Genomic DNA, 27,265 nt, shown 5'->3' with positions numbered 1-27,265 from the left:
TTCAGAGTCCCTGCATCTTTGTCCAGAGTTCAGTCTGGCACAAAGAGCTCTTAAACCATTTAAGCTCAGTTTGACTGTTTTCTAAAGTCCTAAGTGAATATAGTTGGGTTTTTCTTCCCCCCAAATTGGCCCAAAGGAAAAAAATTAAAATTAAAAGAAATAATTTCATGTTGTTTGGGCTGCCAAGTTATATACATGTGAACAACTTCCACCAAGGGGGAAGAAACAACAACAACAACAAAAGCAAAATAACAAAAAAGAAAAAAATTCAGTGGGGTTCTTTTTCTCTTAAAAAATACTTTATAAAAAGTGCTTTTCTACAATGCACATTAAAGCAAACATAAAAAGATTATTCAGCGTTCCACTTTGTGGGGAAAATAGCTTGGAGATATTTTAGTTCCCACAAAGCCTTTGGTATCCATCATAACTGTGCTTCCATAATTGTAAAATTCACTGGAAGCTGAGGTTTGTTTAATCATTGTGCCTTCTCAATTTGCCTACAAAGGTCAAAGCACTTAGAACCAAGCCTGGCACATTGGTAGCACACAACACACAGCAGTAGAATAGGTAGATGGAATCTGTATATGGTTCAGACAAAGAAGGAAAGGTCAAAGGGGGATGATTGTTCTGTGTTAGGGAGCTCAGTGTTTCCAGGAAAATTAAATAGGAATTTTGATCAAGTCCGAAAGTGAAAGTTTCATGAAGTTTCAGGAGCTCACCCTTAGGAATTTTTAAGCTCTACTTTTCTAATTCAGAAAATATTTTTTCAGAAAAACAGAGCAATCCTCTCCCTAGATTTTCCTAAGTTAGGTTGATCCAACTTATTAGAGGTTTGAGGAGATATACAAAATGCCTGACTCATGATTGTTTGAGTGTATTTTATAACAACTCAACCAGGCTATACTCAATTTAAAAGTAAAGCAAAAGAATTGAACCAGCAAGAAATTAACATGGTTTTGAAATAGAGGCTAATATTAACTGATAATCCAGGGTATATAACCAGTTAAAACCTTTTGGGTGTTTAAGTTTGCCAAAACCCATTTGGTCATTAAAGGAACTAAAATGTTTTTTTTTTTTCTGAGTACCAGAAAATTTTTGGTAACTGCCCCAAATGAAGCTTTTTCTTCATAAACATTTTAATATACCTGATAAACCATTCCACATAAAAATAAATAAAAAATAAAAAGATTTTAAGCAAAATAGAAATTCAAATACACAAGAAAGAAGCTGAGTGAGAGAAATGAAAAAGTTAATTTAACATGAATCCTACTTCCACTACCCTTAGAATGAGAGCCGTAAGAAAATTCCAATTTAATCAGATTTAAATATAAAATGTCAGTTGTATCCTTGTTTTCTAGTCCTGTGCTTCATGAAGCAATACTGTCATACCTTGAAAGATCTTCAATTTCAAGGGAACATTGTAATAAAAACTAGGGATAGGAAGATTAGAATATACTTGCTTTTCTCAAAAAATAATATTTTAGATGTTAATGGACCTTTATTTTATTATTTATATGTGGTGCTGAGAATCGAACCCAGTGCCTCACACATCCTAGGCAAGCACCCTATCACTGAGCCACAACCCCAGCCTCACATACTTGCTTTTGATAGTAGCAAAATGAGCTACCCTTTTTGTTTACTTAATTAGCATTTTCCTATCAACAATAGATTCTTTAAGTTATAAAAATACTTTCTGTGGTAATATTTGTTGACAATTTCTGATGAGAGCCTGCAAACTCTTTTAAAAAATAAAGTGTACTTGAAGGTGTAGATAGAGAATTCTCAAGGAATCACTTAATCACAGTTTCCTTCCTGTTTTGTTCATATAAGAAAGCAGATCATCTTTACGCAGTCTCTGTAGCTCCGAGGAACTCCATTTCTACAGCAGCTTTTGGCTGCTGGGCTGAGCCACTCTTCTTTCGGAATTCTGCAGCAATTTCCTCAAAAGACTTTCCCTTGGTTTCTGGAACTTTAAAAAATGTAAACAAGGTAAAGGCCAGGACTACCCCAGCAAAGAGGAAAAACACATAAGGTCCACAGAAGTCCTGGATAAAGAACAAACACAGAGTTCCAATTAGCCGCTGTGTGACCTGTCTTCTGTTCAGTAAATTTGCACAGTATCAGACTGCTTACCGCAATGTACTGGAAACACAGAGCTATAATGAAATTGCAGACCCAGTTGCTGAATGCAGCTAGTGCCAAAGCCGTGGGGCGCGGTCCTTGACTGAAAAACTCAGCCACCATGAACCAGGGGATGGGGCCTGGCCCAATTTCAAAGAAACTGACAAAGAGGAAGATGGACGTCATGCTCACGTAACTCATCCAAGCAAATTTATCCTGAAGAAAAAAGCCAAACATAAACTAAAGTGGGACTGGGCTCACTGGCTGCTGTTACCTTTAGCTAAGTAGCCCCTCACTGAGTTCAGAGGTAGACACAGCTGTCTTCCTAATGTGTTTATGGTCTGTCAAGTACAAAATATTCTAGTCTCAGATTGTATTTTATTTTGAATCATGCTTAAATTACAGGCAGTCCTCTGTATTCAATTTTCTTTCTTTTTTTTTTTTTTTTTTTTTGGTACCAGGGATTGAATCCCTGAGCCACATCCCCAGCCTTTTTATTTTTTATCTTATTTTATTTTTTGAGACAAGGTCTTGCTAAGTTGCTAGGGTCTCACTAAATTGTTGAGACTGCCTTTGAACTTGCAATCCTACTAGTCACTGGGATTACAGGCATGGGCCATTATACCCAGGTAGATTAGATTTTTAAAATTTGATCCATACAGATTTGCTTTCTCCTGTGAAAGTCAAGGCAAAGATCCAGTATCTGCTCCTAATTATGCCAAGATAGCTAGGCAAGGTGTATTATCTCTTGTAAAGTGGTGAATGAGGACCCTTAGTTGGGAGAGGTTCAAATACTCACCGGGTCTGCACAGGCAGCCAGGTGGCAGAGCTAGAATTTGAACCTCATTGGAACTGACTCCAAGCCTATGCTCTAACCACATGACCACACTGCCTCCCTGGAAAACAAGCAGAAGTGACACTGATATTTAGTCTCTAAACCCAAGAAACGAGTTCCCTTTTAGTTTTCTTTTTATTATATTCTGTCCCTCTGGCTTTATTCCATACGTCATTCTCAAATGTTTTTGACATTCAAAGCACTTTAGCCTGGAACACAGAGATGTTATCTTATGGTAAACAAACATATCCATCCAGGCACCAAACTCACCAGTAACACAAGTCCCACTGACATGAAGATGGCACAGAAAAACATCCCACTCATTCCAATTAGAAACAGAGAGCGTCGCCCTGCCTTCTCCACGAGCAATACCTAGGAAAGTTTTGAAAATATTATCTCAGTTTTATGAGTCACAACATCTTGCCTTTAAATCATTTTTATTGCAAGAGAGGTCATTTTAATTTATGCAGTAGGGGAGGAGGCAGTGCTGTTATTCCATTTTATGAATGTGAACCTGAGACAGGGAGTGACTTGCCTCAAGTGGCAGAGTTGCCTCAGCAAACAGGGATAATTAACAAATATCTGTTTAATTTTTTCACATTGATTTGAATAGGTCATTCTAGAGATAGAACCGTAGTGTTACCACCTCTCTAGGATTATCCCCTTGAGTACAAGAGTCAGAGGCTGTACAGCTTGCTTCTCTCCCAATAGATTACCTGTACATTTAAAATGTGAAAGATCTACATTAAAAAATGACATTAATTTCTCTCCTGATAATTATTATCTTAGGTTACTATTACAAGGGTTTGTGCACTATAGACAACTGAAACAGGACAGCTGTTCAGGTGTCAACTATTCTCATCCAACTTTCTCAGTACTTAATAAAGTCAAATTATGACCACTCACCTGGCAACATACAGAATTTGATCATTGTACCAAAATAGTCAGGTCTGCATTTTTCAGGTGCACTTAAATGTGCCTGGTATTGGAAGTGAACTATGCATTTGAAAAGACAAAACTTTAAGGCAAAGGGTTAGCGTGCTTTGATATCCTGATTGAGAAAATATGTCATTGATTCCTTTTGAGTCTGGGTACCTTTGCATTAATGGTTAAGATTTACAATGAACCAAGACCAAAGTTTGTTGAATATACTCTTGCCTCCCTAATCCATGGAATACTGCCAAGGCTGGTGACCTGCACACACACACTCACACAGAAACACACCTGTCATAATTTCTCACCTTGGTGAGTAAATCAGTTAGTTTCATCATTCCATCAGTAAATCAATAGCAATCCAATATGCTTAGTGTGATGAGATCTGGCCCTGAAAATACCTGAGAAGCATTTCTTTTCACCTACAGTGAAAACCCTTTTCATCTCAGCAGCACATGCACATCAGAACTTCAAATCACTTCAAATAGGATGATCAGCAAAGCGCCCACATTTAAGTATTGAGGAAGAAATGGAAAAACAGACTTTTCCCAAATTCATCAAATGTCTGTATACATTTTGACTCTTTAACTCTGACTTTCAGAGCTGTCTTGATGATGCCATGTCAAGCTACCAGGAAAATAGAAACATTTCTTTAGGAATAAGGGCTCTTACTATATGTTTCTTCTGTTTCTTAATATATATATTAATATATATATATTATATATATATTCTCATCCAACTTTCTCAGTTTCTTAATATATATATGTGTGTGTGTGTGTGTGTGTGTGTGTGTGTGTGTGTGTGTGTGTGTGTATTTGATAATAAACCCTGAAACTGCATGTCCTGAAAATTGAGTTGGACTGTCTCCTTGGGACTGGATGTTCACTCAAGGATGACAAGGATGAGACATGTTTAGTAGCTGGAGACATCTGCCCCACCTAACATTCTCCTTTGCCTCAGACTGTGTGCTTCACTTGGATCTCAGGTGGTACCTAGCTGGAGTTTGGTAGCACTGCTTCTTCTCCAGAGCCATCCTGCCTCCCAGTTCTCTTCATATTTCTTCCTGTTTTGTCTCTAAAAATTACAGACTCCCTTCTACCAGTTCATTAGTGTGGAAGAAAACATAGAATGTGGTATGTAGTTCATTGTGTTATTGGGAAAATCTCTTTTTCCCAAACACTAATTCAGGAAAAAAAAAAACAAAACATTGATTATATTGCTCCCAAACTGGTAAAATATTAATATATTATCATTAATATTTTATCTTATCTATTAGAAAAGAATGCACAGGACTTGGTAGCATTGCTTAATTCTGGAAAGAGAAACTGGGGACTAAGTTACCCTCCTTTTTGTAGTTTTGAACTTTAAAAAAAGTTTTAAAAAACAAATGTAATTAAAATTTTAAAATGTTATCTGTAGTCTTGGAGGGCTAATGAGATTATTTGAATTTATTTTTTAATAATGTCATTCATCTGCTCAAAATTTTTACAGAATAAAAGGATGAACTCTAGAAGTCTTATGCAAAATAATTGAGAACTATTATAAATACAGTGACTCCTCCCACACCAGTGAGGTTGGATGCAAGGTGTAAAAATAAAATTTTACAGAATGTTCCTCTTAAGGTTTTCCCAAATTTTGGGTTGTTCAGTCTTGGCAACTCAATACTTTACATAGCAAATCTTATGCATAAGTGTTTGATCTTTATATTGTAAAAAGATGCTAAAATATTATTCCAGGTGACAAAAAGGGCATACAGTCCCTCGAATTCTATCCCAGTAACAGGCTTTCATTGAGAGAGGCTTCTTGGCTCGAACAGACATTATCTCTAAAGTCATGTCTACAGAACCCCTGGTGCCCTGTTGTTATTTGTTCTTCCTTTTCTTTCCAAGGTCCAGCACTGTTCAACATGGTCTGGATGAACCTACTTTTTGGTCTAGATAGCCAGGCTGTAATTTATTGACCATCCCAAGGTAATAGTTAAAAGTCCATGTGTAGAGAATGAAAAACAAGTGGCTAAAATAAGTTGAGTATAGTATTATCACCAAAACTAAAAAGCACATTTATTTTGATAATTTTTATTTAAATATTAAAATAGGCCAAATCATCCTTATTTTTAGAGTGAATTATATTAGCTGAAAGTTTTGTTGTTTTTTTTTATCTTTTAGAGTATGTTAGATATTGTTGTCAAGATGTTAAATTATTCCTCATATAAAATGTTTGGTTTTAAGAAGAGCATATGACCCCTCTCTCTCTCTCTCTCTTTCTCTCTCTCTCTCTCTCTCTCTCTCTCTCTCTCTCTCTCTCTTTGTAGTTGTTATAAAAGGAACAATAACACTTATAGTTTTATACTTCTACCCCATCCTCTAAAGTACACATACTCTAATACATCACCAGAAGCTGCTTCCTTGGGAATTACCTAGAAGTTCTGCCCAATGACTTAACATCATAGGAATTTCCCAAGTTTGATGAATTCTGCTTAGAGGCAGAGTAGTTAGCTATCAGAGAGTACCTTGTCTGTTATTTTTAAATGTCCTCCCCAAGACACCAGGATGAAAAAAAGTATTTTAAACATGTGAGGAGAGGATCCTGGGTAAACTATACATTTTGCTAGAAATGACAAGCTGCCAAGTAGTCCTAGGGGGTTTAAGTATAGAGCAGAGAAAAAGGAACCAAGGGAATTTCCTCTGTGCCTCCCAGCATGTTACTCATTCACTACAAGTGACTGAATAGCATCCCAAAAGTTGGGTGAGCCAGTGATTCACATTCTCAGTTATGCCTAATCATAGTGCAATAGTTAGCTTATTTACAGAGAGGACTCTTCCCATGACCCGTTTAATTCTACACACCCACTGCATGTGGACAGAAGTCATTGATCACAAGTTTTCCCCTCCATTTCTGGACTAGGAAACAAGCAGTGTTTAACTAGGGTATCGACTTACAGAGAGAACAGTGAAAACCAGGTTGATGGCACCAACTCCGATGGTTGCATAAACAGGTTGGCTGATTCCAGCTGTCTGAAAAATGCTGGTTGAGTAGTAGAAGATCTGCAGAGTACAAACAGTTTGGCCTGAATCAGGAAGTCTCATACTGATTTCTTTAAGGCAAGAAATAGGTTATTTGTTTTTCCATGTTTCTATAGAACCATAGTCCCTAGAACTTCCTAAAGATTTTCTCTACCCTCTTTCCAGAGACCACAAACTTCCTAATGTTTAAAGCTTCTTAAAAGTCTGCCTTACATTTAGTTGAACACTCTACTACTATTTTTTTAAATTTCTAGACTTTTTGTTAAAGTATAACACATATAAAAATACACATAAGTACACAGCTGAATTATTTTTAATGAATGGGTCATGGCTATATAACTAGCTCTTAGATATGGAAACAAATCATTGCCAACTCTGCAGAAACTCCTTATTTCCCCCCCTCATCCACTGTCCTGAGGAGATCACCCTCCTATCATCTGACATCATAGATAAATTTTGCCTAGTTTTGTACTTGATGATGGAACCACATAATATGTACTATTTTGTGTCTGCCTTCCTTTATTCCCAGTTACCTTTGTGAGTTACCATACTGTCATATTTGCAGACTGGTCATATCATTACTCTATAGAATTTTGTTGTATTAATACATCACAATTTGATTACACATTCTATTCCTGATGAGTATTTAGGTAGCTGCCACTTAGGGTGATTATGAATAGTGCTGCTCTAAACATTCTAACAGTTCTTTTGGTGAAATATATAATCATACCTAGGAATAGAATTGCTGGACCATAGTGTATGCATATGCTCAGCTTTGGTACAAACTGCCAGTTTTCAAAAGAAGTTAGGACAGTTTTACACTCACATCAGTATATGTGAGAGTTCTGGCTTTTACAGTTAATCCAGAATTTTCCACTAATCTCAGTAGGTATAGAGAAATCAATTTCACAGCCCAATAGCTTTTCTAAAACCTTAGTTATATTTATATGCTTCAAATGGTCTTTTAGATCATTGTGTTATTCCTCTGTCATTCTTTCCCCACCCAGCATGTTCTGTTTCTGGTTCCTCCTGCAGACAGGATCAATGTAGGAGAACTGCAGACTGTTCAGTGAGCAGTGGCTATATCCCTATCCTACCATTTTTAGGCTGCTCAACAGCCTCAGGGCAACATTTTCTTAGTACCTGTTTAAGAAGTAAGGCCCTGGGATGGAAGCTAAAGTAGGAAGTTCAGAAAGATTAAGTATTGTCTATTGGATATACAGGCAGAGCTGAGACAGGGGATATGTATTTGGTCTGTTGAGTCCCAAAGTTATATACAATTAGGTAAACATCAAGATATCTTAATTAAGACTATAAGAGAGAAATAGTTGGTTTGTGAAGTGAGGTTCATTTCAGGTATCCTTTTACTTCAATTGATAAGAATTACTTTATTTGTCTCCCCCAATCTCTGATCATCTGTTAGTACCCCCAAATTGTACCCTGTGAATCTGGAATTGGCTCACTCATGATAGAAACCCAATCCACATATTTTAATAGCAATAGAGGAGGGTATGTGATTTTCTTTATCTGGTTTTTTAACAAGTACTTACTTTTTTCTTTTAGTGGCTAATTGCTAGTAGAATCATTTACTTCTGCATGATGCCAGGGTTTCTTTTCTGTATTTTTTATTGGCACATTATAACTTTATATAGTAGTGGGATTTACAGTTATATATTTATACATGTACACAGTGTAACAGTAAGGGGTTTCAGATCAGAACCTAAAAGTTTGATACTCCACATACTTTTCAGTCACATCTTACTGCTCTCACTCATCAACATTATGCCAATTCATCCTATTGTTTATTTTGTAGGCTGTCTGCCTAAATAAAAAAGTTTCTTGATGACAAGAAACTGTTCTTGCATCTAGCTATCTGGTATACTTCATTTAAATAAAGGGAACCATGGACTCCTTTTACCTACACTATCAAAAATCCTAAATTTCATTCTCAACACTGGAAGACTCTTGTAATTTAGGGTAACCCCCGCCCCGCCCCAATTTGGAAGTGATATGATTGTTCTTTTCCCTTCTTGCATTTATTATGACTTTTGCCTTTTACTCTCACCTTAATAGAAATAAAGCTTCATTGATTCTTGACATTTTAAAGAATTACAACCTATTTTAGAAAGCCATTGAAGCAAAGCAAGGAAAATAATCACTTAATATGTTTGTTGTAGTAAGACTTGATGTCAATGTTTTGAAGCATCCTTTAGTTATTTAAACTTTAACTTAATTCATTTTGCCTTCTTAAAGTTAGAAGATGTTCTCAACTTACCCCATTGATTCCAGAAAATTGCTGAGCCACATGCAGCATCAATGACACAATGATAGGCTGTCTGTAGCTAGAATTAGTGAAGAGCTGAATTACAGAGACTTTCTGCTCACTTGATGCTTCTTCTTTTTCTTTTTTCATCTCATTTATGTCTTTGGTGACATCATCACTTCCTCTAAGTCTTTTCAAGCCTGTCCCCCAAAATTATCAAGTTGAAACAACTCACTCAGATCAAAACAAAAATAAATTTATTTTACCATGTTCATGAAAGAGCTATAGTTCTGTATGTCCCCTTCCATTACTTTATAGCACGGGGATTAGAAATTCTTTTTTGTTAAATTAAATCCTGCTCTTTGATGTAAAAAGGCAGAACATTTGGCTTTATTTTGTTACAGAAAACTATGATCCTCATAATCACAGAAGCATAAAGCGGGGTGGGTCTTTTGGAAGTCTCTGGTTAAGTCCAGTACCCTTATGTGTAGGCTTAAGTGAATGCTTACAGGTGTGATATGGCATGCACCAGTCATATCAAAGTGATTTTGCACATTAGTATTACATGTAATTACTGACTTCATTTGGAAGTCCTTGTTAGTAATTTTGCTAGCAACCATTGATACACACTGTTTGGCATTAGCTGGTATTTCAAAAACAATAGAAAGAATGAAAAACCACCTACATACTTACTTTTCTTTGCTTTTGCTTCTTCTTCCAACTTGATATAAAGGTATCTGGGACTTTCTGGACAGAAGAATAGCAGCAGAAACTGAAGGAGGGCCCGCACAGCAGACAGGCCAAGCATGATGTGCCACAGATCATGATTGCCCAGGATAAACTCAAGGCCAATAATCTGAGAGGATAAGGAGGACAATTCTCAGCTATACAATATTTGGGTCTGCCTTCTACCACAATTTGTTGAAAAAACACATTTGCTATTCAATAGTAATCCCTAACAATCCTGGTTCATGTAAGCACAAGTTGGATACCATTTCTAGTGCATCTAATCTTAACCAAAATAGGGACAATTTACCTGGCAAATAATTCAACTGGACTTATTTTTATTAACTCCACTTGTACATTTAAGATGGGAATCAACCCAAATTTTAAAAACACATTTGATATCTAAAGCAACATATGGCTATAGTCTCCAGGCAACCAATGGAAAATACTATATTAGAATCATAAATAACTTTGGGGTTTTGTTCTAAAATTTCTTAGTAGAAAAAAATTTCTTCTTAGATTGCTTAGATTACTGAGCAACCAAGTTCCTTTACTCCATCATAGATAGAACAATCACTTGACAAGAACCAGCTTTATGAATCCTATTTCAGTGCTTTACAGATATCCTTTTGGATGATTAAGTATGAGGTTCCAAAACTCCCTCTGAGACCACAGGGCAGAAGGGAAGGATAGAACCAGCACAATAAGAGTTCCTGGGATCATCATTTGCATGTTAGGTTTCCAGGAAAGATGATCAAAACAAAGTAAACCTATGCAGTAAAAAACGTGAAGTTTCCCATTCTTTGAAATCTATCTAAATTGAATGACTTAATACCTGGATAGTATTAGAAGTTTCAATTCCAGTGCCAATCAATCCCACAACAACTTTAAGAAGAAAAGTCAGAAGTGGTAATAGTTTAACTTGAGTTAAAATGCCAGTGTTTCTATACCACCTTCACTACTGCTGTTAGTTATAATTAAATAATTAATCTACTACTATAATTATAATAATAATTATTGTTGTTATTATTTTCCTCTGTGCTCGTTTACAGTGAAAGTAGAAAGTCACGGAAGGAGAAGTGGATGAAGTAGAGGATGGGCTAAGGAGGGGATGAGGAGTTTTTACCTGACTAATAAGAATGCCCGTGACAATGGCTAGCTGGTGAAAAGTGCCAAGAGCACCCCTGAGTGTTGTTGGAGCAATTTCACCAATATACATTGGAACCAGCCCTGAGATTAGCCCTGCATGAAACATGAATATAATAAATGTTAAAGTTTAGCCAATAACATCTCAGTAATAATTATTTGGTCTAAGTACACCCAATATCCAGACTGAAACTCCCTTCCTGAATCCCTTGGGAGGAAGAGCCCTTGTCTTCAGCTAAAGACAGAGTTCATGCAAAAAATATTTGTTGATACAACCTTAAATGAATGTGTAGTTGAAAATACTGATAGAAAAAAATGCTTGGTCATGTATTTTGCAATTCTTCATGGTGTTGTCTTAGTTTGAAAAAAAAAAAACATGTTAATGTTTAGTTTACATCATAATTCTTGAAATTGTCTTGAGAAAAGAGATTGTTGAAGAATGTTTAAATAATATTCTTAATAGACTCATGGAATTAAAGGAAACTAGAACACCTCTCAAGAAAGGTGAGAAATGATGTGCCCAAGTCACAATGGAATGGAGTGTTAGCATGAGAACTACCAATCTCTACAGTGTGGAGGTGGGTTAAGATACCTGTCTGGGTGGAGAGGCAGGGGGAAAGGTAAAGGAACTCAAGGACTCTTCCCCCAGTTACTCCAGTCAGAGCAATCCATCTCCTTTATTCCATCGAAGTATTAGGCTTCAGAAAAGATTTCATTTGAAGAAAGACTTTTGTTCTTAAAGGAATATGAAACATTTGAAAAGCACAGGCTATTCTGCCTTTTGTAGCTTTCTTAAAAACACATTTAATCAGTCATATTGGAAATGGTGGCATATCCATTCAGCCATTGGCTGATTGCAGTTTTTGGCATTTTCTTAAAAGTTACGATCTGTCATAAGACAATCTCTAAGAGATTATCAAATTGGAGGTGGATAGTCTTTATGTGAAAAATGTTTTTGCAGCTGTTTTCAATGTACATATTTTAATGCTTCAAATTGTTCTTCATATCTCAAGAGAATATTTGAATAGTTGTTATGGCATCTGAACTTCTGCAGAATTTTATATGTGACTATAACATGATGCTTATTCATCTTCAATTAAAAAAAAACATTTATTTGGCCCTATTTGAGGTTGTATCTTTCTGTAATATATAATACTGTATCTCAAGATCAAAATGATACAACTATGTTCACAAGTCTGAAGTCACATGAATCTGAAGTCAAACTATATTTCCTATAAATTTTAGCAACTTTAATACTCAGAATGTTATAAATACTTTAGATACAAATTCTGTGCTCTCATCATTTCTTCCCCACCCCAGTGAGTATTAGTGCTTTGAAGGGCAACTCCAATATGTGAGAATGGGTCAAAACATCAGCCCAGAACCATCAGAATTAAGGAACCATTGGCATTGAGAAATTAAATATTTGCCTGTTTGTTTTAGGAGTGAATGTTTCTGCCTTTGTTCAAACCTGTGCTAATTTGTGTCCAAAAACTAGCAATTCCCATTATTCCAACATGAAGTTCCTGGGGGGAGCTTTATGAACTTCTTTGCTGCTGCTTCTGCCTGATTCCCTCTCCCTACAGACACCACCTCTTTAATGCTTCACTCAGCCATGCTTGGAATCAGACATGGCTGGGATGTATGGTCTACGGGATGGGTCCAGGTGTCCAGGTCTTGCAGAGACAGCCGGGTAGACCACAGGTCAGCAATGGGGGGTCTGAGCCCAACAATCTTCCACTGTTCACTGCACCACAAAAGTCATAACAGCATTTTTTGTATACCAGATTCTATGATTAGTGTTTATCTATCCTATAGGGTAGATACTTTCATTCTCTTCATTTCACAGATGAAGGAACTGAGAGTCAGAGTTAGTTGTCAGAGATCAGACAACTAGAGATGTTATTATTGTAGTGGACAGGGTCCTCGAAAGCCTCACAATTCCCATTTATTGCTCTCAAACTCCCAACTCAAGAACTTCAACTTTATGCAATTGTCTTTCCATCTGTGACTTCACCCTAGGCTCAAAAGAGTCCCTGCAAATTAACACATATCCCTGCAGAGTAATTTTCAGGCAAAGGTGTGTCACTTACCACAGTAGAGTCCTGATATGCTTCTTCCTGCAATTATAAGAATATGAGATGGCCCCAATTTGGAAAACCCCATCAAGAGAGCTCCAGTTAATGAGAGAATGTTTGCTACCATCAAGGCCTTGATTCTGAAATTTTAAAAAGTCAGAATTGCAAATTAGGTATCAAAACTTGATAAAGCTATTGCTTTCAGAGCTTCAGAGCTTGTTGAGATTTTTTTTTAACCTAAGATCAATTATTTAAATACTAGTTCAGAAATCTTAAACCAAGATTGTTGCTTTGACTCATCTATGGACTAAAGTATTAACAAAAGGTAATATTTATGATGAGACAACCTGGGTTTCATATGCTTAATCTCCACAGTTTAATAGAGATTGATTCATTTAAAATGATGACTAGTTTAATTTAAGATAATACTTTGGACTCTTTTTGCAGTAACTAATTTTTCTATAAGGTGATAGTTTTAAAGAATAACTACCTGGTGATAAATTCAGTTCTTTGTGTAACCTATAGATTGTTTCTTTAATTTTTTTTTCTTTCAATAGTAAAGGTTTTAGCTGATGTAGATTGGAGAGGAACTTTCAAAGTCAAAGTTCCTTTGGTATAAATTATTTGGAAGCAAGTTAAAACATACTGTTTAAAGCTTATCACAATTACAGTTATCCTCATTTTAAACACTGTAGGCCAGCATGTTTCCAGAATCTATGAATTAACATTGACCAATAACATCACTTTCAAAAATAATCACATGAAAATTACACAAAAACCTTGTTCAAATTAAGTAGATAAAGTCAGTGAAAGAATCTGGTCAGGTATGGAAATGTTTGTGCCATGAAGAAGTGTAAGTACCTTGCTGTATTCTATTTCAGTTTTAAACTGATAGGTTGGCCTTTTCTAAGCAAATATCTTTAACACTAAACACATTATTTTCTGGAGAGTAAAACTTCAAAATCTCATTGTGAAATTATATCCCAACAACCATGTGACAGGCTGAATAATGCCCCTCAAGAGTTCAAGTTTCAATCGTCAGATTTTATAAATGATACCTTATGTGGCACAAGGAATTTTGCAAATGTGATTAAGTATCTTGAGATGGGGAGAGTGTCTTTGATTGAACCCAACAATGTAATCACAGTAACCTCATAAGAAGAAGGCAGAAGAGAAGATGATGTGATAGAAGTAGAAATTGAAGTGATGCACTTCTATGGTGGAAGAAGGGGCCCCTGCAAACTGGAAGAAGAGGAAGGAATTCTCTCCCCTCTGAGCCTCCAGAAGAAACCAGCCTAGATGACATCATGACTTCTGACCTCCAAAACCATAAGAAAATTATTTTGTGTTGTTTTAAGTTGGTGGTGATTAATTACAACAGCAATAGGAAATTAATATAAGGAAATTATTAACTATCCAAAGGTTGGGAACAGTGAACAAGAACTGGCCAGCCCCTGAGCTACAACATAGAAAGTGAGTTAAAGGGTACTTTTTCTCTGCTAGACTAAATGCTTTTTCTTTTCACAAGGACAGAGGGCCTGCAAATTCAACAATTTATCCTAAGAAGTTGTTAGCAGCTAGCTAATAGTCTATTCTGTTAGGACTAGAAAGAAACAAAAAATTAAAACAAATGAAGTCCTGAGAAGATTTTCCATCCCAGACTTGTCTTCCTTCCTTACTGCAGTGGTTGCTGGGACACCAAACACAATGTAAATGATTTTTAATTGCTACTCAGATATGAAAAATGGCCAAAAATAAATGATCTAAAAACCCATGCGGTGGTTGAACTAGGGAGCAAAAAACTTAATTCTTCCAGAGTGTATTTTTTCAAATCTTGCTCTGAACACCCAAGTTAGATTTGGCTTCATTCTTAAGACTGTCCTCCTCATAGTCATTCTTGCAGTTGTCGTCATCATCATCATTGTCATAATCAAAATAAGGCCCCATTTGTTGCCTGCTGACGACATGCCAGCATTGTGCCAAAATGTTTATATTCTTTCTCATTTAATCCTTATAAAAATGCCATAAAGCAGGTATTATTCCCCCATCCCACACTGCAGATGATAGAAAACTATCTCAGAGTACCCAAGTAACTTGCTTATTTTCATAGAGCTATTAAGTGACAGAGCTGAACCTGATCTGTGTGACACCAAAGGTTAATAAAATGCTGCAATGTAATAAGTTCCTTTTATTTATTTACTTAGTTATTTTCCAATGCTGGGCATTGAGCCCAGGCTCCCGACATAGCAAACATTCTACCTGGGAGCTATACTCCCTGCACTCTGAGTTCCATTTCCTGTGTATGCTTTCCTTTACTGTAGTGTGGATTGCACAGATCATGTCTTACCCATCACACTTTCTTGTACTTAGGTAAGTGCAAATCGACCTTGCAAACCCAGATCTAGAAATGTTGGTCACAGACCTCTATTGACTACTATGTAGTTGCAAAGAAAGACTTATTTTTTTTTAAAGATATAATGGGAGGAATACATTTTTATTTATTTACTTTTAAATAGTGGAGAAATGATCCTGGAAACACTTTCACTCATGTCATTTCTCAGCGACTTTCCCCAGAAAAATAGTTTTATGGGAGATATTGAACTCTTTTGTCTTAATTTTTAAAGTTGTATTTATGAGATTTATGACTGTTTTTCAAGGAATAAAATTTTTTTATTGTGCTAGAAGAGGTTATTTAATAATAGGTTATTTAATAAATGGTCATTCGACCATTGTTGATGCTGAATCTTGGCTTCAGAGGATTTGCATCCTGTCTTTATGTCTAGGCCACTGGTTAAATGTTTCAGGGTAAGTCACTAGGCCTGTCAGAATCTCATCTCTGAATATGGGACAAGGATTTTATTTTTTCTTCAGGAATGGGAAGTAACTTCCGTTGATTTGCTCATACTTTAAAATTTAATTTTGCTCAGTTTGATTTGCTTTATTAATAATCTAGAAAATTCTCCATTTTCTGTTTAAGCCAATTTGGTGCAAATTGAAATGATTTTTACTTTTATGTGTGTATGGTACTGGGAATTGAACCCAGAGGTGTTATCATTTGAGCTACATCCCCAGACTTTTTTATTTTCTATTTTTTTTTTTTTTTTTTTTTTTTTTTTTTGCAGTACTGGGGATCAAACTCAGGGCCTTGTGCTTGCGAGGCGAGCACTCTACCAGCTGAGCCATCTCCCCAGCCTTTCTATTTTTTTTTTTACTTTGAGACAGGGCCTTGCCAAGTTCCTGAGATTGGCCTTGAACTTACAATCCTCTTTGCCTCAGCCCCCTAAGTCCCTGGGGTTACAAGCATGAGCCACTGAGCCCTGGTGATTCTTAACATTTTTTAAATGATGAAAGGCAATTTATTAATTCTGTTGTTTACATAATCTGTTTTAAAATTCAACCAAACACCAGTAAGTTGATAAAAATGTAAGAAACTGATCACTTTACTTTACATTGAAGGAGATTCCCATTTAAGTAATAAAACCTGAGTAAAGTTTTCTTTACTTAAGAAAACTTACAATCTTATTATATAAAATTCCAGTGTAAGAGGAAGAAATCATCATATTTAAATAACCAGAGAGCTAAAGACTATAAATTATAGTAGCAATTGGAAATGCTAAATAAGTTGCAATCCAGAATTAAGTTAGTTACTTATGTTGTTATTTATACCTTTAGAAGTTTTTGCATTTCCAAAATTTTCCAAATTTGGCATGTATTGTTGTTGTTGTTGTTATTATTATTATTATTATTATTATTATTTTGGTACTGGGGATTGAACCCAGTGGGATTTGACCACTGAGCTCCATTCCAGCCCTTTTAAAATATTTTTTTTAGTGACAGGATTTTGCTAAGTGCCTAGGGCCTTGCTAATTTGCTGAGGTAGGCTTTGAACTCACCATCCTCCTGCCTCAGCCTCCTAAACCATGTATAGTTTTTATTAAAAGAATAAAAGACAACTAATACACAAAACTCAAAGAGCAGGGGCTCAAAGAGCAGGAAATAAAGCTAAAGAAGTATCATTTGATTTTCTAATTTTATTTCCTTCCTATATGGTAGGAATACCCCAGCAGCTATAGTATGTCCTCTGACTCAGTGCATCTTGAGAGTAAAAGAGCTCCAGAGATATTTTCCATGCAAAATGTCTAATAGAAGCCAGAATTGAGAAATGTTTCATCTTGCTTCATGCAGGTTCTGGGCTTTGAGATTAGCAGTAGCCAAAGCAGCAGCTGGAAACCCATGCCAAGTACGCAGGGTTACTGGGAATTGGGAATGTTGACTTGACCTTAGGACTTGACTGAACCAAATGCCAAGCTGTAATTTAAAAATGAAAAAAACTGATGTCTGAGAAATGATATGATTTGATGAAGCATACAGTAGACTCCCAGGTTAAAAATTTCCATCTCCGCTGGATATGGTGACACACACCTATAACCCCAACAACTTGGAAGGTGGTGGCAAAGAGGATGGCAAGTTTAAGACCAGCCTTAGCAACTGAGTCTCCTTCAATGTAAAGACCAGCCTTAGCCTAAGCAATTTATCAAGACCTTGTCTCAAAATTAAAATTTTTAAAAATGGGGAGTGCTGAGAATGTGGCTCAGTGGTTAACCACCCCTGGGTTCAATCCCCAGTTTAAAAAAAATTCCAATTTAGGTTCTTCTGCTAGTACCATTTATGTAGTGGTTTCCCAGTAGGTTTTATAATTTACAAAGCCAAGAGGATCAAAGCAGTTATCTAGAAATACACACCAAACTCACTTTTGCTGTTATGACTCCATAGTTAACTAGATAATTGCAAGTGCATTGTCTACTGATTTGGTCTCTGACATTAACCTGCCTCATATGCTTATGAGTTGAGAAAACAATTCTAAAACTACTCCTCAAAAAGAAAGATGGTATCTTTCCCCAAAAATTCTACCACCACCAAAACACTGAAGTTTCTAGATTTATGAATATTTATGAAATTTGCCCACCTTCCAAGCTTGTCCCCCAGCCATCCACCAAAGAATGATGCAATCATTCCACCAACTGCAAAACTGGATACAGACAGGGACCAGAGCATGGTGATTAGGCCAGCAGATGCCATAGTCTCTTCCCCAGCTGGTATTGAGTTCGCTGGGTATGTGATTGTGGGCAGTGCTTCTGTACTGTTGATAACATAGTTGTCAGTAGCCTTTCGGTCATCCAGGGGAACACCCAAGATATGTCTATAATGGGTTATTATTATCTGAGAAAATAAAACAAAAAAAAATTAATCCAATATTTCAAGCTTTCCATATATTTTTGATTTTTTTAAAATGTTTGTTAGGAGTTTGAATAGGACCATTTCAATCATGTGTTATACATATATAAAAATGGATAGATTTATTTACAGTTGATCATATCTTATGAAACCAGGCAGGGACAGATAGATAAGTGAAGAAGGCATGGTACCTGGTGACTAGAGTGCAGGTAAGACTAGTGTTGGATGACCTTTAATTTTTTTTTTTAACTGAAACCAGAATTCTGGGTTTTTATGTAAAAACATTTTCAGATTTTTGAATGTTGGCAACAGTTTAAATTGAAAATATTCTTCAAGTTAAAAGATGTATTTATACCAGAATTACTTCTGCACAGCAGAATTTAAATTGCCCTAAATACTATAATAGAAGCATAAAAGAATAAATGATTAGGGAAGATAAGATGAGGTTCAAAAATAAAGTTGGTACTATACAAAATTAAAACACTAGGTGTTGTATCCTTGGGAGAATTGAGTTATAAATTTAGCAGTTAACTTTTCTAGGTGGTCAGTGCAGATAGAGGAAAACAATCAGATACATGACTGATGAATTACAAAGAAAAAAATATCTCAGTGGGTCCCAAGAAGGTATACAGACTTGAAGGAAGTTTGTCCTAGGGGTCCTCGTAGAGTTCCGTGTGTAACAGAAGGAACAATATTCAAAACTAAATTTTACAGGGGCATATTTTATAATGTGCTTTGGTAAAGGCAAATATGATACCAAAGAAAAATCAAGTAGAAATACATCCCTTAGGCATCTTCCTCCCATGCCATTTTTCTCAATGATTAGATCACTCTTCGGCCATAGTGAGCTGGGGGTCCTCCCTGACGGTTTCTGGAATGCAGCTGCTCTGTGTTACCAGTTATGAGCAAAGTCCTGTTTGGTGAAGCCAGCTGAGTGAAGGAGAGAATCATTAGATGACTGCCTTACGTGGGTAACATGCCATTAAAGAAGAAAAGAGGCTGGAAGGAAATATTCAGAATGTTCTTAGCAGTTTGTGCCATAGCATAGAATTTTGAATGATTTTTTTTCTTATAGTTTCTGTACTAGGTATGTGTAAATTATAAAAAGTATGACTTTAAAATACCTTAAAATAGTTCCAAATATCATTCAGCTAATGAGGAAATAGAGGACCTAAATGGCCATTATTACTAATGGTGTTTAAGCAGTTCTTTAAACACTGAAAGGGGTTGTCAAGAGGGCGCTAACCTGACACCAATTAGAAGGGTCCCTGTTTTCAGCTCTGCTCAGGAACTTAGATTGAGAGATGGAAGAGCTTAGCCTAATTTTCACTCTAAGATGGTTAAATAAGATGTAAAAAAGTCTTCCACAAAAATAGACGTTCTACCAACTCAAAGTCATGGTAATGTTGAACTGAATTTTAGGAAGCGTCCTAAATTGGCACTTTTTATCACCCAAGAAAAAAAGATATAAGCCCCATCTCTTCACCCCCCGTATTATTCCCTGGACCTTAGCTGTAATGAGGCTGCCATACTCATGATGGTATGTGGAACCTAATGGGGACACATCTTGTTTTTTTGTTTGTTTGTTTTGGTACTGGGGAATTGAACCCAGGGACACTTAACCACAAACCACATCCCCTAATCCCACATCTTTTGGCCCAAGGAGAAACACTTTTCAGGTAATGGATTGCACCCTATACATTACACACATTCACAACCTGCACTGTCAAAGTTTTCTTGGAGTTCAGCACTACAGGAAAAACAGATGAAACATGACAGCTTCACATGATGTTCAAATGTTCATAACTCCGCCTTCTGCCACCCTCTCCCAGATGTGCTCCTTCCCTCTCTTTCTCTCTCTCTCTCTCTCCCCCCTCTGCCCCTATCATTCATTTAACACGTTATTGAGCACCTTCTTTATGTCAACCATTGCACTTGACAATAGTGACAGAGTAATGAGATGTCAGTTCTGCTCTCAATGACCTCACAAGTCTAAGTTAAGGCAGTGGAGAATGAAGTCTTGGTCCCCCCCACTTACAGGCTCTGGGACTTGAGAGGATAAAATCTCTTTTCCAGATACTACATAATTGAGTTAGGGATACACAAAATAATGAGAAAAATGGTAGCGATTACCTGATATACATTTTTAATTACCAGGAAAATACTCATGGAGATAATTAAAACTTTGTTGTACTTTCTGACTCTGGTTCTAAAATGTTGTATTATTTTATGTTGAATAACCCATGGGAGGCAGAAAAGAAGGAAAGGACTGTAATCTTTTGTGTTAGGGCTCTTGAAGGTTATAATCTGGCCTGGCAATGGGCATAATAAAATTGTTGATAGGCTCTGGTTAGGGAAAGTTGAAGTGCCTGATGCAGTAAGTGTCCAATAAAGGTGCACTGGATGAAACATATCCTTCTACTATTTTCTCTTATGTCTAGGGGAGAGCTTTGAATGAGCTGCAGTAAGCTCTTTTTCAAAAAAAACATCCTGGGCATGTGGTACTCTAGTTAGAGATTTCTATGAGCTCAGTGAATAGCAGAGCCAGAGATCAAGAATTATTTATTGCTCTTTCTGTGAGGGTTGTTAACTGGAGAGTCAAGGCCAAGTTATCAGCTTTGGAACTATACACGTTGTACTTGGCAGGCAAGGATTACCCCGTGTCCACCACGTGGACACACTTTATCTCATACAGAGAACATGTGATACTCTCTGTGCATGAGGAACTCATAGGACTTGCCCCCAAAAGAACTTGTACATGTTTCACTTGCCTCTTGAGGTGCATTGATCACACCAATGTCATACCCAAACTGGAAGGAACTCAGCGCAGCAGTGAAGACAGTGAACACCAAGGTTCCAGTGATCTGTGGGATGAAACACAGAGTTGGGAAACAGCAGGTAGTTTCAGTCCTCATCATCCCATCGGGCTGCAGTGTGGACTTCTCACTGGCTCCACAGGCTGGTTCTTTCCCCTCAGTATGCCCTGTACTTTGGCAGGGCAGGTGTTGTTCATATGAGAAAGAGAAAATCATTCATTTTTTTTTTTACACTTCTAGAACTGAAAAAGGGTTGGGACAGCTTTCCCTGGGGAGGGACCAAACATCCTTTTCCTTACATATATATTTTTTAGGATTCAAAATCCGAACTAAGAACTTAAATTGCTACTAAAGGATGAAAATTGCCAAGATAGAAACATTTATGTCGTTGGGAGAAGTTACATATGATGGAGGGACAGGGAGCTCCCTGGACACTGCCATGGTACAGAAACACCTCAGCACTCATATGAGAGGCATCAGCTAGCCTTGATGTGATCTGCCTTAACATCCAGGTGGGAATGCTTTTCAGGATTTGCATCTAACTGAGCCTAGAGTTGTGGGTCAAGTTGTATGGCTTTATCTCCAATTCCATGAAGCTACTGCAGAGCAGTCATCTCCATCAACATATAATTACATATCTAAGCATCTTAGGGAAATTATATGATACATACAGATTCACATGTGTGTTTAGTGGAAAAAATTGCAGAAAGAATTTTGAGGTTATTCAATGAGAAATGGTCAAATAGATTCAGATATATCATGTTACATACATCAGATACATACAATATGCTATACAGCAATTAAGAATAATATAAATGTAAAAATACTTTAAAATGATAGCAAATATCATTACAGGTGCACACCTGTAGTCCCAGCTACTTAGACAGCTGAGGCAGGTGGATCACAAGTTTGAAAACAGCCACAGCAACTTAGCAGGATCCTGTTTCAAAAATAAAGAATATAAAGGGCTGGGGATGTAGCTTAATAGTAAAATGCCCCTGGGTTCAGCTCCCAGTACCATTAAATAATAAATAAATAAAGCGATCATATGCACTGATTTATTTTTAAGTGGTAAAAGAAGTTATCGATCAGGTGAATGTTTTTATTAAAACCTTAAACATGAATATTCTTTGATTTGTGAATGTTGCAAATAATTCTTAGAAAGTTTTCTTGAAAAATAAATATGATGATCTTTGAGAAGGAATGTTAGGTTGTTCTTTTTTATACTTTTAGATTTTTATAAGGAAAAGATTTAATGTATAATTACATAACTTAAAATTTTAAATAAAAAGCATGGGATATAGTAGGCACTTTATTGGATGAATGAATGAGTCATATCAACATGGATTCCAGTTTCTACTTTTTTACTTCAATGACATATGACTCAACCCACTTCCTCAATAGGAGCTTTAGTTTTATCTAAATTGTGGGATGATTATAAATCTCCCCACTCCAGCATGAAGAATAGCTAAGTAACCAGGACCTTGATTCCCCAGTAAAGCTGGAGAAGTTATGGAGTCTGGTGGCTCTAAAAGCAGACCCCCACTTGGAGAGCTTATTATATGTACCTTCCAGAGATTCACCCAGACCTTCTACTGGATTGGAATCTTGAGTTGGGGTTGTGAATCTGTAGGTTTACAAAACACCTCCTCTTTTTAGTAATTTTAGGTGGCATCTATGGACTTTCCCTCCTAGCAACTTCCATCTCTGAAAGAAAGCATTTCAAAGCTGACCCAAAAGATATGATTACAATATGATATAAATACACACACATATCATATATACTATGTTTATTAGAAATAACTAGTATATATTATATCTAAAGTATGTGCATGCACACACACTGTATGGTAATAAGATTATGAAAAATTTTGAACTATCTCCTAAAATGTAACTGTACATCTAGAACTCAGTGGCCAGACAACCAAAGCTAAGATAGGGTACCATTGACTTGCTTGTTGGTTTCTCCTCAAATTCTTTTCCCCTCCAGTTGTTTCCCAGAATAGGCATTCCATCAGATTTACAGGTAGTAAGATCATGGGCAGTGAGGGCACCAGCTTCCTGGGCAGAGCTTCAGCCCCTCTCCCTCACACTCTCTATCACTATAGTCTGGAGAGTCTGATGTAAAGCACAGTGCAAACACAGCTAATGCTGAGTATTTATGTCTGCTGTATGCCTGCTCACTGCTCTGTGTGAGTTATCTCTTGTACTCCTTGTGTTTTCTATTGCCGCTCTAAGAAATTGCCACCAACTCAGTGGTTTAAACAACACAAACTTATTTATCTTACAGTTCTGTAGGTCAGAAGTCTAGTATGAGTCTCAGCAGACTAAAATCAAGGTGTAGCAGGCTATGTTCCTTTCTGGAAAAAGAAAATGTGGGTTGATGGTAGAATTCGGTTCTGCATGGTTGTAAGACTGAGCTCTGTTTTCATCCTGGCTGTGAGCTGAGGGCCATTCTCAGCTGCTGAGGCCACCACAGTCTTTGGCTAATGGTGCCTTTCCACCATCATCACAACCAGCAATGGCAGGTCAAGTTCTCGTGTTGCATCGCTCTGATGCTGAAAACAGCCAGGAAAGTTCTTCCCTTTTAAGAATGCATGGATTAGATTTGATCCATCTGGATAATCCAAGAAAATCTCCCCATCTCAAGGTCTGTAACCTTAATCACATACGCAAAGTACATTTTGCCTTCCATGTGGCTTGGCACTAGACTTGGTCCAAGAAAGTTTTTTTTTTTTTTTTTAATGAGAGGGAAAATTATCTGAAAGCTACTGTTTGAAAAAGCCCCATCGACCTTCATCCATTCACTCTGATGTTCAAGAGGTTAACAGGATAGGTACATAAGAAAGAAAATAGTGAGAACTTAGAAAGGACCTTGCTTGATCCAGGATCTATTATCTTAATAACCCTGCACATAGGAATTGGTGTTATCATTACATGCATGAGGAAATGTATATGGAAAGGACTAGTTGTATAAAGGCCACATCCCTAGTGAGTGGCAGAAGATCTTCAAGCCTTTTCCCTAAACTTCTTCATAGATTACAAGATATTAAACTGGCACTTTTAAAAGCCTACATTCTCTTGAGCTTAATAATTTTAAGTTAGAGAGACAAAGTTCTAATTTAAAATATGCTGCAGGATAAATGTGGAATGTTAGAATAAGAAGTTTAGCTAAACTGTAACATAAAACAAAATGTGGTATGTGTTTTGTAGCTTAGAAGTCAGATGGTGTCTATTGGGGAAAAAAAGTAGATGTGGATTTCAGAAAACGTAAAAAAGAGTGCCAGCTGGCTCTTGTTATCCCTGAGCCTGTTTCTTTGAGTATGAACTGGGTATAATAATAGTTAATGCATGGTGTTACTGTAAAAATTCACAAAAATAATTTGGTCGTACTTTTAAGAAACAAATGCATCTTTAATTACATTATCATCTCATTAATTACTTGTGCCAAACAATCATATGCTAACTTTTCATATATTACCAATAATCTTCACAATAATGCTATAAATACATTTAATTGTTCCAGTTTTACAGCTGTGGAAAATAGGCTCAGAGAAGATTAAGGGGCATGTCTACCACCACACAGTTAGTGTGCAACAGACACCCTACTATGGGACTCTGAGCTGATGTTCTTAACCCTCACTGCTAAGCAAAAGAGCACATTTTCCAGCAACAGTAGATTCACCATGCAGGAAACCAAATTTTTTGCACTTTCTTCTAAACTACATGCTTCTAAAAGCTAAAGCGAAAGTAATCTTTCACTCAACTTTGGAAAAGGCCAGGAGCTTCTCAAGTCACAGAATTTTCAGGCTGAAAAAAAGCATAGAGACAATGGATTCTTATCTAATTCCTCCATTTTTCAGTTGAAGAAACTGAAACTCCAGGTCAAGTCCCTCGTCTGAGTTTTATGCACATTCAGGGTGTATCCAGAGCTGTACCTGAGGGCTCCTGATCTACTGTCCTGTGATTATCCTACCCTTTTTAAACACTGGGTAGATTTGTGAGACTAAAAAACATTGCTCTTTGCATAGATTCTCATTCTTTCTGGGTTCTGTTATTAGGCAATTCCTTGGTTCTCAAGGAAAATTCTACAACCTAATTTCTAAAGCCCCTAAGGGAATTTAATTATACTTCTAAATGAACCTTGAGCATCTGCTTCTATGTGAAGCACATTACCTTCCCCTTTGCAAATCTTTCAAATTTTAGTTATTTAAATACAACCTTCATGATTTTTGCCAAATATATATACCATCTATATAGATACTAATTGAATATTCATCTTTATATTATCTTTAAAGTTCCAATTACCTTAGCTTTATTGAGGACTATAATACCCATAAAATTATGACACACTAGCTATTCTTTAAACTCACATAATTATTAACATTAAAATGTTTGTCATCTAAGGAGCCTCTCTACTATTAGCTCATATAGTTACTCTCAAAACTTAAAGTACTAGGACAACCCCTGGATATTATATCCCAATATGTTCTTATTTTATCATTGTATAGAAAACCAAAAGCTCAATTGAATAACTTAACCCAGGTCTCACAGCAGGTAGGCAGACCTGCTGAAACCAGGTCTGAGCCTGGCTCACTCCAGAACTCCTGCACCAAACCATCCTGCTTACTGACAGGTAGGAATGCTCAGCAGAGCAAGTGTGACCAGGTCAGAGCTTAAAGGTCCTCTCTAACAGAGGCACAAGTTTATCACCTTGTATTACTATGTACAGGGTGGGTGGGTTTGGTTGGGAAAATGAGAGTTTTATACCCCTTAAAAATTTTTATTAGGAAAAGTATCATATCTACAGAGGAGATGAACTAGTAATGCAGTTAACACTCCATGACCTTCACTTATATTCGACAGTGGTTAACATTCACATTAGTTTAACTCACTGTGTGCACGTGCGTGACGGAACCATTCAAAGTAAGCTGCAGTTATTTGTGTCGCCTCATTCCTAAATATTTTAAGTACTTACTAAGAACAAAGCCACCTTCCTTCATGATTGCAATACTATTATCACATCCAAGAATGTACTATTGACATGTTCACATTAACTAAGATACGGTTCATATTCAAAAATGTTCAGCTATCCCCATATTGTCCCTTACAGCTGTTTTATTCTTCCATGACCTAAGGTCACATGTCGCATTTTGTTGTCCATTCTTCTTAGTCTCTTTTAACCTAGAACAGTCCTTCCACCTCTTTAGTCTTTCATGCTCTGACATTTTTGAAAATTCCAGATCAGTTTTCATGGTTGTATTCAGGTGGTTCTGTCCTGTGTGTTGGGGGGAGAGTCACATTCCTTCAGTAAAGTGATTATGTAGAATCACTTGAAAAAAGTTACGCGGACTAGTCAGAAGACGGCAAATGTCCTTAAAACCCCAGTGATTGAATAAGAAACAGTTTGTTTGCTTTTTTAAAGTGATCAAATTAATTATCAGTTGGCCAAGTAAAGAGTAGCCTTGATCCGTGGTAGCGTCACCCAACATCCCCAAACTCTCTGTACTCACTGACTTGAACAGATTCTCCTATTCATTTCCACAAAGCCGGATTCAAAGGGAACCTGATGCTGCTTTACCTTATCTTCTGTCATTGTATGGTTCTGGAGTCCTCCTTAATTCCAGGTCCTGTGTTGAGTGTGTAGCTGTCAGCCCCTGCCTGTATGTCCAGAGCTCTAGTTATACATTGTAGGAGGAGGAGCAAGGTGAGGGAGGAGCGGGGCTACCTCAAACCAAGAGTCCAAGTCTAATCTCCTTAACAGAGGCTGAATATTGATGGGAACCTAATCAATAAATCCTGTGCATCAGCGACCTGTGACTTCAATACCTTTGTTCCACCAGGAAAGAAAATGGGCACAGGTCTCTTAGGAGTAAGTTAAAAACCAGAGGCGAGGCCTGGGGAGATAGCTCAGTTGGTAAAGTGCTTGCCTTATAAGCACAGGGCCCTGGGTTTGATCCCAAGCACCGCAAAAAGAAAGAAAGAAACAGAGGGGATCACATTTTAAGGCCTAAGTTAAGTGTTCCCATTATGGGGGACAGGAGAAAGGAGAAATCTGTGGGGTCTTGTAGAAGCTGAGATATGCTGGG

The 27,265-nt window shown here is 36.9% G+C and overlaps 1 protein-coding gene across 6 annotated transcripts; it reads right to left on the bottom strand.

Annotated features, from left to right (window-relative positions):
* Positions 1-108: 108 nt before the first annotated feature.
* SLC2A2 (solute carrier family 2 member 2) lies at positions 109-26,892 on the bottom strand. 6 transcript variants are annotated; one of them, XM_079155150.1, is made up of 12 exons: positions 26,758-26,822; positions 23,465-23,760; positions 21,132-21,224; positions 18,092-18,345; positions 13,141-13,265; positions 11,028-11,143; positions 9,869-10,031; positions 9,188-9,375; positions 6,829-6,933; positions 3,227-3,328; positions 2,134-2,337; positions 109-2,045 (listed from the first exon to the last, which is right to left on the bottom strand). In XM_079155150.1, the coding sequence occupies exons 4-12, from the start codon at positions 18,202-18,204 to the stop codon at positions 1,845-1,847; spliced, it is 1,317 nt and encodes a 438-aa protein (XP_079011276.1). In that variant the 5' UTR covers positions 18,205-18,345; positions 21,132-21,224; positions 23,465-23,760; positions 26,758-26,822; the 3' UTR covers positions 109-1,844. The 6 variants fall into 6 exon arrangements, with proteins under 6 accessions (XP_079011276.1, XP_079011275.1, XP_079011277.1 ...); XM_079155149.1 differs by having other exon boundaries at positions 23,465-24,986; positions 26,758-26,820; XM_079155151.1 differs by having other exon boundaries at positions 23,465-23,734; positions 26,758-26,772.
* Between the last annotated feature and the right edge of the window lie 373 nt (positions 26,893-27,265).

The sequence above is a fragment of the Sciurus vulgaris genome (genome assembly GCF_902686455.1).
Source record: "Sciurus vulgaris genome assembly, chromosome: 10".
Classification (NCBI taxonomy): domain Eukaryota; kingdom Metazoa; phylum Chordata; class Mammalia; order Rodentia; family Sciuridae; genus Sciurus; species Sciurus vulgaris.
This window is presented reverse-complemented; position numbering and strand designations above follow the sequence as displayed.

Bases quoted from the DNA above. Each gene is read 5' to 3' on its own strand.
- SLC2A2 (XM_079155147.1), bottom strand. The intron at 11,144-13,140 runs GTAAGTGACACA...TGTTTCATGCAG, and splicing joins CATATCAGGACTCTACTGTG to GGCTAATCTCAGGGCTGGTT. The intron at 6,934-9,187 runs GTAAGTTGAGAA...TGTACTCTGCAG, and splicing joins AATTTTCTGGAATCAATGGG to ATCTTCTACTACTCAACCAG.